This window comes from Cetorhinus maximus, chromosome 17 (assembly GCF_964194155.1).
Source record: "Cetorhinus maximus chromosome 17, sCetMax3.hap1.1, whole genome shotgun sequence".
Lineage (NCBI taxonomy): Eukaryota > Metazoa > Chordata > Chondrichthyes > Lamniformes > Cetorhinidae > Cetorhinus > Cetorhinus maximus.
Genome location: NC_135895.1, coordinates 41,426,825 through 41,444,506, shown reverse-complemented (window position 1 = coordinate 41,444,506; position 17,682 = coordinate 41,426,825). Strand labels below are relative to the sequence as shown.

General features: G+C 39.9%; 1 protein-coding gene across 2 annotated transcripts in view; it reads left to right on the top strand.

Annotated features, from left to right (window-relative positions):
• The first annotated feature begins 214 nt into the window (after positions 1-214).
• pik3r3b (phosphoinositide-3-kinase, regulatory subunit 3b (gamma)) overlaps positions 215-17,682 on the top strand; it is a 614,009-nt gene continuing 596,541 nt past the window's right edge. Inside the window, exons 1-2 of one of the 2 annotated variants that reach the window (XM_078561061.1) lie at positions 215-411; positions 835-1,491. In XM_078561061.1, coding sequence (XP_078417187.1) covers positions 1,179-1,491 — 313 coding nt within the window. In that variant the 5' untranslated portion in view covers positions 215-411; positions 835-1,178. Of the gene's footprint in view, positions 412-680; positions 1,492-17,682 lie in introns of those variants that run through there. The other variant, XM_078561062.1, reaches the window with a different exon arrangement.

The window sequence follows — 17,682 nt, the reverse complement described above, 5'->3', positions numbered from 1 at the left end:
GCTTTCGTGCAACACGTTGCGGCTGCGACCCAGTGAGTGAACCACATTCTGCTCCTACCAGGGGCGGGATCCGTGCATCTGCACAGATTCTGCAGTGTAATGACCGACTTTCACTTGCAATTTATCACAGGCGGGGAGGTGTGTGTTAGAAACGTCACACTATAAATACTGAAAATCTGGCTGGGGGTTGGGGGGGTGTGGTGGTGGGGGGGAAGTGCCTGCAATGAACAGTCCAGACTGCAGAGTCCCGGATTTTTCAGCCTATATCCGAAATAAAGCCACCGCAATTAAAGCCAATGATGAGAAGGCAGCAGGCGTCACCTTCAGCAGACACTGTGGGGAGACACGCTCCCTGAATCCTCTCCACCAGGCGTGGACATCTTACCGGGGAATCGCCTTAGATCTGAAGAGGTATTTGTGTACTCCAACGTTAAAACCTGTAGGGGTCTGGTATAAATTGCTGTTCGATGTTTTTTGACATGTTGCTTGCACTCAGTTTTTTTTTTCAATCTCTTATCCTGGGATTTCTTCATTTTTATCTGCGTTTTTTTTTGCTGAACTTTCTCTTTTTGTATCTCAATGTTAACAGCTTCACTGACATTTTAGAGTAGGTGCTGAGTGAGTGAAGACGGGTGTGTTTTGGAGATAATTGCAGCGGTTTTGTTCTCTATTGAATTATCAGATAGACCTCTCTATCCCCAAATACTGTGTGTGTGTTTCATGTACTTCCGTATTCACACCCCTAGTGTATTGAACAAATAGTGTAGTGGCGAGTGTCAGGGGACTGCCTTTGACCTGTTTAACAACCTTCTCTCTCTCTCTCTCTCTGGACAGTTTGGTTGGATTACAGAAAGGTCTTGCACACAGAACGTCCGGATGGAACCTGCTTGATTCGGGATTGACTGAGGCAGAAAAAAGCCAATAAGCAACCGGCAGACGTTGCAAAGTTTAAGTGTCCCACAACTTGGGCCCGAGCACCATCGGAGTGACGAGAATGGAGATGGCACCAAGTGGGACAGCGGCGATTGCCCATTGCCGAGCAAACTAACGCGCTTTCGAGGTTGACCTTGAGTTCTAGGGAAGAGTCACATTTTGGTTCTCAGGAGTCCACCACCTTCAAATCCGCCCCACCTCCCACCCCACTTTTTAAAAAAACTCAGTATTAAATCCCTGGAGCAATGTGCACCGAGGGTTTCCAGTACCGAGCTCTGTTTGAGTACAAGAAGGAGAGAGAAGAGGACATCAACTTATTGCCGGGTGACGTTCTGACCGTTAGCAAGTCGGTGCTGTTGACGGCGAATTATCAAGAGGGAGATGAGAAGAATCCCAAAGGGTGGCTAAATGGTGTTAACGAGAGAAACAAAGAGAAGGGAGACTTCCCTGGGACCTATGTTGAGTTTGTTGGACCGGTTCGAATTGTGCCTCCAACTCCCAAGCCAAGACCAAGACCAGTACCTCCCACCCCAGCGGCCAGCTCAGCTCCCACTAATGGTATGTGCTCCTCAAACACCTCGCTCGACTGTTTATTAAACTTTAGAATATTGAAATAGTGTATGGTCCCTAATGGAATTGGCAGCAACAGTTTTGACCCATTAGCCATCGGTGTATGACACTTTGCTGAGAACGAAATGGACGAAATTTGTGCTATTTTGAATATTTAGTAGGTAAAAGGTAGAAAAAAGTCACTAGTTACAATGTTGAGAGATGGTATGAAATTCAATGATGAAAATAAGTCTAGAAGGGCGGAGCTAATTTATGATTTTCACCCTTTGTTTTTCAAAAATGAAGATGAATTCAGCGCTCCTGCCTCACTAACCTCGCCAAATGTTCTTGACTTTTTGATTTGGGTCAGTTTAACGGGTATCTAGGTAATTCATGAATTGAAGTTTTAAAATGGATTGATACATTGTACTAATATTCTAAAATACACTATTCTGATCTTAAACACGATCACATTTTACTCTGACCTTGTTTAAAAATGTTTTTGATAAACAGGTTTGAAAGTACTGGATTAAGTCTCAATATTCTGTCATCAAATTATTGTACTTCTATATTTTCCTATCCATTTTAGGTTCCACCGTGCAGACTGCATATATTACTTTTAAGGTATTCTATCAGATAGAAAACTGCAGCTTAACAGTGAACATATCCAGCTGCCTCACCAATTTCCAATTATTTACCTGAGGAAAATACCAAATCTATTTAGGTGGTTCAAAGAAAAATCTCTAACTACCTGCATTGATATTGGGCTATGTTAATATAATTTGGAAGAAGATTGAATTATTGTATGCTGTGTAAAAAGGGCACTGTTTGCTCTAAGGACATGTTGTTCTTCAAAAAAGCAAAATTCAAATTATACACTATAAATCCATTCAAGCATTCGTCATTTCGTTAAAGCATTAGCAATGACTTACCGTTTTTCAAAACTGAGAGAACTCCACTTGGATGGAACCATTAAATAATTGTGGCACTGGTTGAGAGTGCCATAATTTAACTCAGAGTGCTCTTGTTATATGTTGCAGATTTTGAGACATTTGTGCAAAGTTCAATAAATCATAATGTTGCTGCAGTTCCCACTGTGCAACCAAACCAGAGCACCAACGCATTTTCCAGGTCTTCTTATCTTTTGGTTTCTATTACAGGACAACACAAATGTTTTTAATATTTTTTGAAAAGGCATCAAAGTTAAAATCCAGGCTCTTTAATTTAAAAACTGGAATTAAGTTTGAATTAACATAAAACAATTACAGAGTTTCAGGTTTAAAACTGCTGGGAGACAGGTACAAAACCAGATAGTTCCTGTCAAGGGTAAGATGCAAGGAAGTACTGAAAATATTTCTGATAGCTTTTGTTTAGTATGTCTGTGCTGATCTTTTCTCATTGAAGGATATCATCCTCAGTTCAAACAACTTTGACGCAAAAGCAGTTTTTCGTTTGCAAGTCCCATTTTTCTTGTTATAACCTTTTCAGTAGCAGTTGGTTGTAGGTCAGATTAAATCAATTGCAGGTGTAATCATCCAACATTGGGTTATGATACCAGGCTGTTATTTAAGTAAGGATGAGGCATTAAACAAGCAAAATTTATTAATGTTGTATTTTACACCTGTTATCATTTGTAACATGTTTTGAGGTCTCAGCTGCAAAACATATATGTTATATAAAATGGTCAGTTGATCATAACAAAAAGATCTATAGTTTCAGGGAGTTATTGAATAGCCCTTTGGGAGAACGTGCTGGATTAGGTGAGCAGGCTAGCATGGTGGAACTGAGTTGTGGTAACACAGATGACTTGCATGTGAAACAAATTAAATGTAGCGAGCTGTCGATAGTGGCTATGCTTTTTATTGGAACTACGTAAAGTTAAACTGCTGTGAAAAATTTTATTAACTTTATGCCATAATCGCCATGTCACCATTGCAATAAATGCCTTGTGTTTTCAATAAAAGCAAGTGTTTTTTATTGTGAACTAAAAGCTGCAGTAGCAGTATTTTAGAAGCATTTATCTGCAGAGTGCTGATAAGTGCAGTACATGGTAGAAATTTCAAATATCTTTCTGAAATCGATAAAACGTATCATCTGCTTCGTGAGTTAGTGCCTAAGATATGAGGGCAGCAAGAGCTCATGTATGAAACTCTTCTAGAAACAGATTCTAGAAACTTTCCAATTTCAGAAGGTTGCTGCTAATTTATGAGGTGATTAAGTAGAGATTTGTAGAGGATATTTTGATCAATATGTTATACAAAAGAGGAAGGCCCTTTTTGAGGATTACAGTACCTCATGAAAAAAAATTGGGCTTATTAAAAATGCAGAAAGATGTTTGAAACCACAATTCTGAATATATGATTAGCTTGGACTTGCGCTAAAGATAGTGCTGCATACTGCATTGAGCCCAGAAGCCTGAATGTATAACAGCCATTACACATGAAAAATGGAGGTGCTTGTGCTTCGGACATGGCATAATAGCAGGTTTTTTTTAAATGGTGCCACATTCTTTATAATTATTTATATAAGACCTTGCTCATACGCTGATAAGCATTTATATAAGACCTTGCTTATACACCGAAGAAGCATTCTACCTGGTTGAACTCAAATACAATTGAAGACACAAAATAAACAACTAGATGAGGGAAGGTTCGTTCTGTTGAAATACACTGCACTGGTTTTTTTTTAAAGAGAAAATGGAAATGTTACATTTCTGGCTTAACAGTTTGAAGAAAATAAAGTTGGAAATCAAGATTTTTAAATGCCAGAGAAGATACACTTTCCTGATACATTTATAAGCAATTGTTTATAAGAATTAAACATATTACTCAAAACTTCTCTGTTAGCTCAGAGCTGACCTTTTGCATGCAATTTAATTTTAGAATACACGAACCTCATTAAAAAATCAGAAATAATAAATTACATTTTTATTTTGTATATTTCATCTATTGAAGCTTGCAGACTGTTCTTGATTACCAAATATTCCTTTTAGTTAAAAAAAAGATACCCTATTTTTCTAATGAGAAACAAAACTGAAAATATTGACATGTATTGTTCCAGTTAGTATCATTTCAGCACCTTTTTATTGTTTGGATTTTTGAATTCTGAGGCATAAACTCGATTCAAGAGAGGGGTTTGCATCGACCATTGGGCTTTTGCGTTGGTCAATAAAGCTGAACTGAAGACAGTGCAAACGCTTTTCATTCAACATCATGGGAACCTTGCGTTTTTAGTACAAAAGGGCTTTGAGGAAGCAGTGAAATAAGGACTAGAGCATTTTTAAAATTGGACTGTGTGCTGTTAATAAAAGAGAATTATATGTTTACCTATTGATTAGGAAGTGGGAAATGTTATCATTTTGAGTGCTGTGCATTAGGGTTACATCTTCTACACTAATCAATTGAGTGGATTTCTTTTCCACTTCAGCAGGCAGTTTGAAACAGTGTTTGCGAGTGAGTATGTGTGCATGCATGTTTCTGTGTGAGTTGTGTGTGTGTTAGTGTGTGTGTGTGTGTGTGTGCGTGTGTACACGAGTGTTTGTGTGTTTTGTTTAGCAGAAATAATGTCTCTTCTGTAGCTATTTTCTTCCAATTTGAAAGCTGCAGAGTCATTTTTGTTTGAGACATGTAGGTGTTGACAGCAAGTTAAAAGATATTTTTTAGTAAAAATGGTTGTAACAGGATTCCTTATAGTAATTGTATTTGAGTGTTTCTACATTGTTTGCTTTTTGCAGAAGGCTCTCCGCTATGTTAATTTTCTGTAAATCCAAATGGCTCATTGATTTTAACAACTTTTAGGTCACTCACTTATCTGAAGGGAAATGTTTTTTCTAATTAATATTATTGATTATTCGGAACAAGATTTGAAACTGCTTTGAATTTGACACAATTCAAATTAAATAATTCAAAATATGCCAAATGCTGTTTAATTTGAGATATTTTTTGCTCTATCTACCCGTTCCAAGTTGAGTATAGAAGTTTATAACACCTAGTTTATATAACTGATCGCATCATTGTAAAGCCTGAATTAATTGATTCTTTTGATAAACCCACAATTACTTTAAATGCTTTCTGTATTTTATTAGAAATGCTTGCCAGTGGTTGTGCAGTCGATTTAAGAATAACACAATCTAAAACCTCCAATATAGTATAGGTCAACACAGTCTTGCTTTCACTTTATATGAATGCTTTTGTGAAAATAAAGCTGATAGGGTGCAGCAGTTAAATGACTTCAGTTGATTTTCTTGAGCAATAAAGGCACTAGCTAAAATGTTATTTCTTCCCATAAACGAGACTACAAGTGCATAAGTGAAATACATGCCAGCAGGACATGGGCTTTAGTCAATGTCTAAACTTGAGGAAAAGTTATGATCCACTTCTATTTCTCACTTGTGAGTTATATGGGCAAAATTTTAACCCACTAAAAACCCATCCACTTGCACAGAGTTAAAATTGGGTCCATAGTAGCAGCTTCACCTTTAGCAATAATTTACATCCCATTGCTTTGTATTTTGCAAGACTATTACTTGGCTTAGTTTTTGATTTTCTTTCATGTTTGATAGTGTGTATTGTAGCATATAAAGCACGAAGTACTTGACTGTCAAGGAGAACTTAAAAAAGTTGACAGAATGTAATATGCTGCCAGGTATCTATCTGTCAATGTTGCACTGAGGCGGCTGCTAGGAAGCAAAGAACATAAATGTGAAATCTGAGGGGAAGAAAGAACCAGAATGATCTGGGAGAGTGGAAGTAGAGCACCAGATTAACTGGGTTGGAGAAGGAGAAAAGTACCAGATTTAATTAATGGGGAAGAGATAAAAGAGTTCTAGTATTAATTGGGGTGACGGGGGTTGCGTGGGGGTAGAGACTAGAGGTGTTCAGTGTCACAGTAAGAGGGTGAAGAGTTGAATGGAGTACAGTGAGTTGAATTTTCGTTTTGAGGTTGGGACCCCAACGTTGGGATCATTTCTGGGTGCCGACCCATACCACGTGCTGCCTGCCGTAATTTCCAAGAAGCCGGTCAATTAGTGGCCAGATGGCACGCTTGCTGTTCAGTTAAGGATGGTGGACAATAGGAGGCCCTCCATCACTGAAAAATCAGCAGTCCTAAAGTCAGGGGTCAACACTGCCAGTGTAGGTAGGTGAAAGAGAGGGTGCCTCAGGATGGAGACACTCACTGAAGAATCTTCAAAATGTTAATTACAGCTGTCAGATCATTATTGTGGAGAGGAAAACCCATCCATAGGGCATGGCCACAGCTGTAACTCTATGGGTATCGCGTGGGTGGTGCAGGGGGTTACCTTTAATGATGGAGTGCAGTACCACCCCATCCCACCCCCTGCCCCCACCACCCCATCTAGCACGGGCAGCCTTTGTCCATTAATCGGCTGAGTTATGGCCTCAGCATGTTGACTGGAAAATGAATTTTCTGCCCTTAACTTTTGGCTTTCCCCTTCAAAGTTTTGAGAACTTCTGATTTTATCCCTCCAATACAGGTGTAGGAATGTTATGTATACCTGCTGCTTAAATTACAAATTCTGTGTGGCTACTTGTTTTTACATGTCAGACTGTTCTGAAATTGTGTGTTCTTTGGAGAATGCGGCGGCTTTTTTTTCCCTTGAAGCTGTAAGATCAAAAACAAAAGAGGGAGTGTGATGCATGTCAGGTGAATTCTTCAAGTGAAATACAGTAAGTTGAGAGGGGAAGTGAAGAGGAAAATAAGACTGGCAAAGAGAGAGTATGAGAATGGCAGTTAAAATAAAAGGGAACCTAAAAATCTTCTACCGACATGTAAATATTAAACAGATAGTAAGAGACAAACAAGGTAGGGCCTATTAGGAACAAAAAGATTGTTAGACGCTTAGAGGCACAAGGCAAGGCTGAAATACTTAATGAGTTCTTTGCATCCATGTTTACTAAGGAAGAGCATACTGACAAAATATCAGTGGAAGAAGAAATGGTACAGGTATTGCATGGAGTGAACATTGATAGGCAGGATTTACTAGAAAGGCTAGCTATGCTTAGAGTGGACAAGTTGTTTGGTCTGGATGACTTGCGTTCCAGGTTATAAGTGAAGTGGGGGAGGAGATAGTGGTAGGGCTTGCCATTATCTTCGAAACTGCCCTAGACACGGGAGAGGTACCAGAGAATCGGAAAGTGGCAAATGTGGCACCATTATTCAAGAAAGGGTGTAAGGACATTCATAGCAACTGTAGGCCAGACAGATCCACATCAGTAGCGGGTATGGTTTTATAAACAATCAGCAGGGAAAAATACCAACAGGCATTTGGAGAAGTTTGAATTAATTAAGGAGAGAAGCACAGACCTGTAAAGGGCAGATCATGCTTGACTAATTGATTTTTTTGATGAACATAGAAGGGAATGCAGTGAATGTTGTTTATATGGATTTTAAGAAACGTTTGGCAAAGTATTATCCAAAATATTGGTTAACAAAATTGAGGCTCGTGGAATAGAAGGGTCAATGTAAGCTTGGATAAAAAAATTGGCTTAACGACAAAAAACAGTGGGTCATGATAAGTATTATATATATATTATATACAGTTTATATATATATATATACATATATATATGTATATTATATTATATATATATAAATTACTTGGATATTGAAATACAGAGTAAAATATCAAAATTTGCCAATGTTACCATACTTGCAGGTTTGACAAGCATCAAAGATGATGCCAATCGACTGCAAGAGGACATAGACAGGCTAGCAGAATGGACATACAACCGACAGATGGAATTTAATATAGAGAAGTGTGAGGTGATGTATTTTGGCAGAAGGGCTTGGGAAAGGCAATATAGACTTAATGACACAGGTCTTGGCAGGGTGGACGTGGAATGGATGTTTACCCTTGTCAGAGAATCTAGAGCTAAGAGTCACTATTTAAAAATAAGGGGCTGCCCATTTAAGGCAGAAATTAGGAGAATTTTTTTTCCCTCAGAGGGTCATGGTCTTTGGAACTCTCTTCCTCAAAAGGCAGTGGAAGCAGAGTCTTTGGAGATTTTTAAGGCAGAGCTAGATAAATTCTTGATAAACAAAGGGGTGAAAGGTTATCGGGGGTAGGTGGGAATGTGGAGTTGAGGTTACAATCAAATCAGATCCTTTTGAATGGTGGAGCAGGCTCGAAGGGCCGAGTGGCCTTCTCCTGCTCCTAATTTGTACGTTTGTATGATTGGGCTTACAGTCTGTCTGCCCACCATTCTTCATTGGATGGCAGATTCAGAGGCATCCAGCTACTTTCCAGAAGAATGTATGGGTGGGCATTGTTGCCAGTAAGTGCGAGGTCAGGACGCGGAAATGGTCCGACCCCTCCATTACTTTCAAAGGGACAGGATTCTGTCCTATGATTGCTAGTTCTCTAGTTTGTACACCCCAGCAGCAAGGCTCCAGGGAGGCACTGAAAGATGTTGGAAAATAATTTCCCTGCACATTACAGATGTGTAATAAAAAAGGTCCCCTTTTTCTAATTAATTCTGAGCATGTTTGTAAAGTGGCGCCTGTGCCTTGGAGAAAGGTCTACCTGGGGTCGGAATAGAAATGTTATTAACAGATTAACACTCTGACATTTACAGGAATTTTTATGTTTTACAAGGAATTAAGTCCAACATGGACTCCGAGAGAGAAAAAAAAATTGCAAGTCTGGTGCAACACTTATTTTCTATCCAGTTGCAAGATAGTTGCCATATGCTCGCAGAATATAAAATAGGATTGAGTATTGTGTGCTTTACTCACAATACAACCTAAATGTCAGAACATGCTTAATAGATTGTGCATTGAATTTTTCCACCTCCCTTTGACTACAAATAGATGGCGGGTAAGAACTTCAACTCATTTCTGCATCTGACATATGAAACATAATTCTCATTTCAAAGCTTCTGTCTTGCTTTACTTGTGTGTTTCCATATAAACAATCATCAGGCAATGATCATAAGCTTTGTAAGAAAGTACACAAGGATGAAACCAGCTCACAAGCTGGGAGCACAATAACAAATGGAAATGAAGGATCATAACTGGAGGTTGTATAGAAGTTCACTTTCTAATTTCTTTGGGAGAAACGTGCCCAAATTACAAATAGGGGCAAGTAATTTGTTATTGCTCAGATGCACTTCTTCTTCTTGCGAATGACATCTTGCAGCTTTTTGACTCTCGGTCCAAGTTGGACAGCCAAGTCACAGCACAGTGATGGATTGCATTGAATTGTGCTGCAAATTTTTGTAGACCACATTCACAATGTGGCGAACAGTCTGATCAGGATGACCACAGACGCAGGCTGGGCTGTCCTTGAAATTCCATTTGTGGAGGATGTGTGATGTTTTTCCATCGAATATGTGGCTTCTGTTGAGTTTTCAAGGAAGGTCGAACCCTGGAGGTTCTACTGTTAGATCACTGACCAGATCTTTGTTTAGCAGCTCAACTGTGCTGCTCAGGTCCATTCAGATTCACTTCTACTGCCTCCTGGATTGTTTTAGAAAACGGTGGTATTCAGAAACCAAATCATGCTGCACTATGAAGTATAAAGATTCACAGGATTTATCTAGGATGTCGCAACGTGCCAAATTGCTTGGTCTCCTCATAATTAACCCGCTCATCAGGGCATGGCTGCAATGTTCGTTGGGAAAAACATACTAAATGGAGCAAATATGTACTAAGTGCAACCTTGTTTTCAGAGGAAAGATGTTGCTTTCCTCTCACATGGTCAAAAGTAGGGGTCACTAAGCCCCTTCATTACCACCTTTTTTATAATGGCATTTGAATGAAGCACTTGTCAGTTATTGTAGCTATATTTGTTTTCTTATTCTGCAATTATTTTGTGTCAGGACTGGTTTTACCTGGTGCCACTGCTGTGAATAAAGAGCTGAAATAAGAAACAGTATTGGTATTTTTGTGCACAAAATTTGATTAACGAGACTGTTATCATCCTTGGAAGAACTTTCTTTCTGACATCAGATTCAGAGCATTTTGTGATAAGGATCGGAGACGTCTTGATTCGTCTAGTCGTAAAATCTGACTCTCGTAGACTTTATGAAATTTAACCCCAACTATCTCATGCAAGTAACGTAGGCAGTTAATACGCTATAGCGCCATCAAGAGATTCAGGTTACATTGTAAACAGTAAGAGATGTTCAAATAATTAAAGATCTTCTGGATCATCGAACTGTGTTACTGCCTGAACTCCATTTCAGTCAAGTGGATATGTGCTGTAATATGTTGAAGATGAGTTTTTCTTCAGGTGCAGGTAACTGGAATGCTGACAATATGAATCCAAATCAGAAACCCCTAATGAAATGTTTTATTTTTAATTTTGGAGGTGTACAATATATTGACTTTTAAATAGTAACTTGCAGTGCTTAGTAACTGGTTCTGCCGTATGCCCAAACTGATATTTGTCTGTATGTTGACTATCTTGGCACATTTAAGCTGCTGTTAGGGAACTGTGGGCACAACATGGTTGATAATAATGACAACTTGCCTGCTTTTTTTTAATGGAGGCAATCTGTCTGTGTTGGCTAGGCATTGGGCAAAATTCTAATTTTCTCACCTGCATTAGAATAATTCAAATTCCAAGTTTTGTTTCATCTTTATAATTTTTAAAGTAATGTCTTTTTTATTGCATGTGTTTGTTGTGCTTGTAGGAACCTGTTACTTAAATCCCTGTATTGTGAAAAAGATGAGAGTTGGTTTGCTGCTACAGTGGTAATTTCATAAGTTGCATATTGCACGTGTTTGCTACATTTATCATAGACAAAACATTAAAACATTTTAATGAAGCACTTGTCAGTTATTGTAGCTGTATAATTCTTCTTGATTAACTCCCAGAAATGTTTCAGTTACTTTTACCTAAAGAAATGCTGGAAAATATTTTCTTCATATTTCTTAGGAAGTTGAAGCCGTTCCGTTTAAAAAATAAGGTTAAGACAGCATCACAGTATGGAAGAATTTTGGCTTTTTCTCACAATCCCCTATATTCAAGTGTTCCTAATATTTCCTATATTGTAGCTGTGGAAAAAAATTGAGTAATTGGGAAGAGCAGAGGGATATTTGAGGGACACCATATCACCTATGGAACGCTGCATCAGCAATGGAATAGTCTGTAACAATGAACAAAAATGCAATTACGTAGCATCTTTTATGACCTTACAGTGCCCTAGAGCTCGTTACAGCACTTTATGTTTTTCTTACTTTTACTTTACTTTGAAGTAAATGTTTTACCCAGAGGGTGGTGACGGTCTGGAATACGCTGCCTGGGAGGGTGGTGGAGGTGGGTTGCCTCACATCCTTTAAAAAGTACCTGGATGAGCAGTTGGCACGTCATAACATTCAAGGATATGGGCCAAGTGCTGGTAAATGGGATTAGGTAGGTAGGTCAGGTGTTTCTCTCGTGTCGGTGCAGACTCGATGGGCCGAAGGGCCTCTTCTGCACTGTGATTCTGTGAAGTGTGGTCACTTGTAATGTTGAGAAATTTGGCAGCCAGTTTGTGCACAGCAAGGGCACACAACTTACAGCAAAAGTATGACCAGATAATTTATTATTGTTGATATGAGGGGTAAATATTGGCCTGGACACCAGGAGAATGTCTTCAAATAGTGTTGTGGGATGGAATCCCAGCTAAACATCCCATCCAAAAGACAGCCCCTTCCATCTCACTCAGTGCTGCACTGAATTGTCAACCTTGATTAATACTTAATTCTCTGCAGTGGGGCTGAACTCTATCCTTGACCTTGTGACTCGCAAGGGGATAGTGCTACCCACTGAGTCAAGATTGACATTGAAAGTGCCCTTAAAAATCAGCAACAATTGGAGGTTATATCTCAAGCATGCTAGCTGTTACTATTTAAAGGGATACTGCTTAGAATCAGGGAGATAAGGAGAGCGGAATGTGCCTAGCCTATTACTACCTCTGTATCTCCTGAAGTTTGAAGCTGGCTATAATTTTCTCCTCTGAAACCTTTGTTGTTTATTATTACAAGTCACAAAAACTATAACTTCAAACTCATACATTCTTAACTATTGCCATTTTACATACACCACAACTGGAAACTGTATGTTCAAAGACATTGCTTCCCCAAAATTATTTTACCATGCTAAGGGAACTAAAGCAAATCTTTCAAGTGTTATTTTGTTATTTTAAGGATTCTTCATGGTTTTTGCCTTGATTGGTACAGATGTAAAAAATTATGAAATTGAGATTTCTTGAAATTGTTTTCTTCCTTCATACACATAATTTTAAAATTAATGCATTAGACTTTTTCCTTGTGATTTAATGAATATTGCAAGACCGGGGAATAAGGGGTAAATAAATCTGACTGAACTTCAGGACCGAACTTCAGCACTGAACTAGATTGTCTGACATCCTCGACTGAACAGAAGTAATTACTTCGCACGCATGGCCATTGGCTTCTAATGAATGATGAACAATGAACACCTCGGGGCTGGTAAGAGCTAAAGCACAAACCAGCAAAGCTCTGCAGATAAAAATACAGCTGATTAATATTTGTTTGCTCAAACAACTTAGTAAACCAGCACCCTATCAAAAAAATACGAAGGCTTTTGAAGGCAATGCACTCAGAAGCGTTCACAAGATTTTGAAATGATCATACTCTTCCGAAATGACAGATTGATTACTGGCTGTTACTTCACCTTAACTGATATTAATTTTGTATTTGGAATAAACACATGGTTGTAATTATCACTTGATGATCTCATTTAAATATTCCTAATAGCATGATAAAACACCTAATTTAATGTGATTCATAAAATGAAGGGCTGTTGATTCAATTAAAATTCTGGACTTTAAATTGCCAAAATAGTTCTCTTTGGTTCAAGGGCACTTCTGCCAAACTTCTAGCCAGCCAGACCATGGGCTGGATTTTATGCTAAAAAGTCGAGGTGTTGGTGGGGAGCCTACCCATCACCCAAGTGGCTGCCCTGCAGCAATTTAACACAGGAAGCAGTGTCAATTGCTTTAAGATGAGACCTCCACCTCTATCTCTGGAGGAAGACCTGACTTAGAGAGTTGCTGGCCAATCGAATGGCCAGCAGCTCTCTATCCAGTCAGGAGCGGTGGCCACTACTGGGAATTCGGGCAGTCCTGACGAAGAGGAGCCCGGATTTGGAGGTAGATCCAGGGTATTGTCGGGGCCAGGCGGGCTGGTCGGGGTGAGGGAGGGTGGGGGGGCTTGGTTTGAGAGGGTAAAGGGAATGTGCCTCCGATGGGTCCAAGGGAGGTTCCCCCACCAACTTGCTTAACACTGAACCCGTATGGGACTGGATGATACCATTAATTGGCCACATAAGGGCCTCAATAGGCCTAAGAGCCATCCAATGACACTTTCACCCTCCCCATAAAATTTTAAACAGGTCAGTGGCAGGCGGGTCGGTGACGGGAAGATGACCCACTGCATTTTATGAGCCCATAAATACTATACAGAACCATTTGCTAGGTATAGAATAGTCAGTTACTTAGTAAATTAGAAGGAAAATTATATTCAATATTGCTTCAAATGTGCCTATGAGTTCCTTTTCTCAAAAGAGCCAACTTTGAGAGCCTCGTCAAAGGCCCTCATACGGACGCAATGAGCAGAAAATTATAATGGAGATTAATTTGATCTCAGGGCCTGACCAGTGTTGTGGGCAGGGCAGAATGCTATCCTGACGTTCTTAAAATTAGCACAAGGCATCATGGAAACTTGAGTTGCGCTGGACATAATTTTCCCTTGAAATTCCACAGTCTTTTTGTGCCCATTTTTCTGATTTTGGGTAAATAGCACTGAACACAACAAAACAACTTACTGAAAGAAACAGGCCCATTTATTTTATGAGACTCAGTGGACTAGTAACCTACAATTCAGTTCATGAGCTCGAAACCCAATATTGAAAATTGTGAAACTGAATTTAATAAATTTATGGGCTAGCACCAAAAATTGCCCATGAAAACTCCTGGATTGTTGTAAAAGCTCGACTGGTTCAGGCATGTTCTTCAAGGATCACCCCTATCTGGTCACATGTAACTCCAATCCAACATTTGTTGACTCTATACACTCTCAGGAGAACCACAAATGGGCAATGAATGTTGTTGTATCATTATTGTCCACACATCAAGAATGAGTAAAAAGGATTTGGAATAACCCCGGTGACGAAATCTTTCTTCAATGTGCCACTTCTTCCAAGAAATCTATAAATGTTCACATAATTAAATGTGTGAGCTTGACTACAATTTTCTTTTTTTTTTGTTTATTCGATCATGGGATGTGGCCACCAGCAAGACTAGCATTTGCTGCCCATCCCGAATTGCCCTTGAACTAAGGGGCTTGCTAGGCCCACTATATTGCTGTGGGCCTGGAGTCAGATGTAGGCCAGACCAAGATAACAATGGCAGATTTCCATTCCCTAAAGTGTAGGTTTACAACAATTGGTGATGGTTACATGGTCACCACTACAGAGATTAACAGCTGCCATTGTGGGATTTGAACCCACGCCCCCAGAGCATTAGTGTGGGCCTCTGGATTACTAGCCTAGTGATATTACCACTATACATCGCCTCCTGGATTCATGGGGTTTCATTATGGAATTCCAGAATTTATTCTTCATATATTTTATGATTTGAAGCTTACTGGCAAAGAGTCCTGGAAGCTGGTTTCAAAATGGATTTGGATATGGACTTGAAAAATGAAAGATTTTCTATGGGGCTATGGGGAAACAGCAGGGGACTCGAACAAATTGAATAGCTCCTTCAAAGAGCTGGCAAAGGCTCAGGAGGCTGAGTGACCTCCTCCTGTGCTGTATGGCTCTAAGATGGCTAAATTCTTAATATCTCCTTTTATTACCTCACGCACTGTTCATTCCTTGATCTGTTTCTCAGTTGTTTCTTGTATGCCAGGCTAGGGATCTCCTTGCTCACCTATTTGGACCATATTAATTTACCATATGACACCATGTTAAGAATGCTTAAATCAGCCATGATCTCAATGAATGGCGGAGCAGGCTCGAAGGGCCGAGTGACCTACTCCTGCTCCTAATCCGTAAGTTCGTATGTGAATTATATTAGCTCAAAACTGCTGTATAAGGATTCTGCCATTGGCATTTTTCACACACGGCTTAAGATTGCAGTCAGAATTTCCACACAGCTATTAGCAAAGGCCTTTGAATCAGTTGAGCAATTCAGTTGATGTGAACAGGTGAGCATGGAGTACTCTGCTATGCAGAACGAGGATTGGCTGGGAAACATTTATAAAAAATTGAGCCAAAGGTGAGTCAGCAGTGCAAAAAGTTAGATTCTTTGCTATATATTTCAATGGAACATTAAAAATTATTTCACCACTTATTCTACCTGTTTTGAGTCATATAACTCATAATTGGTGGAAGGATTTAATCTTTGCTGCAGTCGTATGTGTGCCAAACCCAACTATGATTTTTGGAAACCGATCAACATTCTTGAACAAGTAGTTTGTTTTGATTGTTGCCTTCCACTGATATGCTTATCCGAGATTGTCTGCTACATCATTTGACACTGTAATGGTGAAGTAATAGTGGCTAGCTGCTGAATACTGCCTTTGTGCAGCTTTGTAAAACCTAAGTATGCTTTGGCACAATTCATTGCTGTGTGAGATACTACTGAAGCCAGCTGAGGTTTGATAGCTACAACTGTCACCAAAGTGAAAGGAGAGCTTGTGTGTGCACTTCAGTATAATTTTTTGGTTGAGCAAAATTAATCTTTGTTTCCTGTCCCAGGGTGTGAACAAAAATGGCAAGAAATTGGGTCTTTTTTTTTGCACATTGAGTTATCTAAGAGCCACAAAATGGGGTGTTTGGTGCACGGGCATACTTGTGGGGAAAATCATATCAGACACCATATTGGTGAGTATGTTAATAAGTGGATTGATCATCTGATGGAGTATTCAGAGGATGCAGATCATGACGTCAATCAGCATATAATAACGTTGTGATGTCAACGATGTCACTTTGGACTTCAAGGTCCAGTTTCTCTTAATCTCTCACAGCTGAGCCTTTGATTCTACAAGTATTTGACGCTTTCCATCATTGTTTAAAGTTGCCCGAGTCTACAGGGCATGGTATTGCAGGTGCTGAAGGAGTTTGCTGACTTCAAGACATCTGCACAAACCGGTGGCTTCCAGTTATGGGTGCACTAGTAGGCATTCCTCTTGAAGTACAGTGGAACTTGGCGAATGAATGAGGCTATGCAAAACAGGTCAGGCTGCTGGAAAGGTAGAAGGAGAAGAGCTCTCAGCGGAAGGCTGTATCTAGCCTGGGTGTTCAAAGAGCAGGTGGTCTACTTGAACCTCAGTGAGGAGCGACGTATGACATGTTTGCACTTCAACAAGAACATTCTCACTGAAACCTGCCACCTGCTGTAACCACAACTGAAACCTCAGACAGTACAAGGACTGCATTGTCAGTGGCTGTGAAGGCGAACACAACGATGAACTTCTATGTGTCAGCCTGCTTCCAGGCTGAAATATTCACAGCATCTTGCAGTTCATCTTGCATCTTACATCCACTATGATGTAAGGGAGGTCACTGAGGTTCTCTACTTAATGAGAACTAATTACATTTAATCCTCTCTTGCCAGAGAGAAACAGAGTGAGCTTGTGTCCTTGCTAACATTGCAGGCTTCCCCATGATGCAGGCTACCATTGACTGCACACATGTCGTTTTGCAGGCTCCGCATGTCAACTCTTCCATATACAGAACCAAAAGGGATTTCACTTCCTCAATGCCCAACTGGAGTGTGACCAATCACAGTATACCATGCAGGTCAATGATCAGTATCTTGGCAGCAGTCATGAGACCTTCATTTTCCTCCTGTCCAATGTGCTAGCTGCATTTGAGCCAGCAGAGCAAACCAGAGGGTGGCTATGAGATGACGAGGGCGATCATTTGATGACATGACTCACGATTCCAGTGCACAACCCGTGCACAGCATGCATACAGTGAAAGCCATGCTGGCACACGAAACTTGACAGAGCAGACCGTTGGCATGTTGAAACTGTGGTTTGGATTTCATGGTTAGTGGCAAAGCGGCAGGGTTTCCCATTGACCTTGAAGAAAGCTGCCCACAAAGATCTGAGATCTAACTTGTGTTGTGGATTTTCCCTTTCCCAATGTCAGTTTAAATCTGACACCAAGTCAAGGGATCTCCAGATGTCCAGCAATAGTGA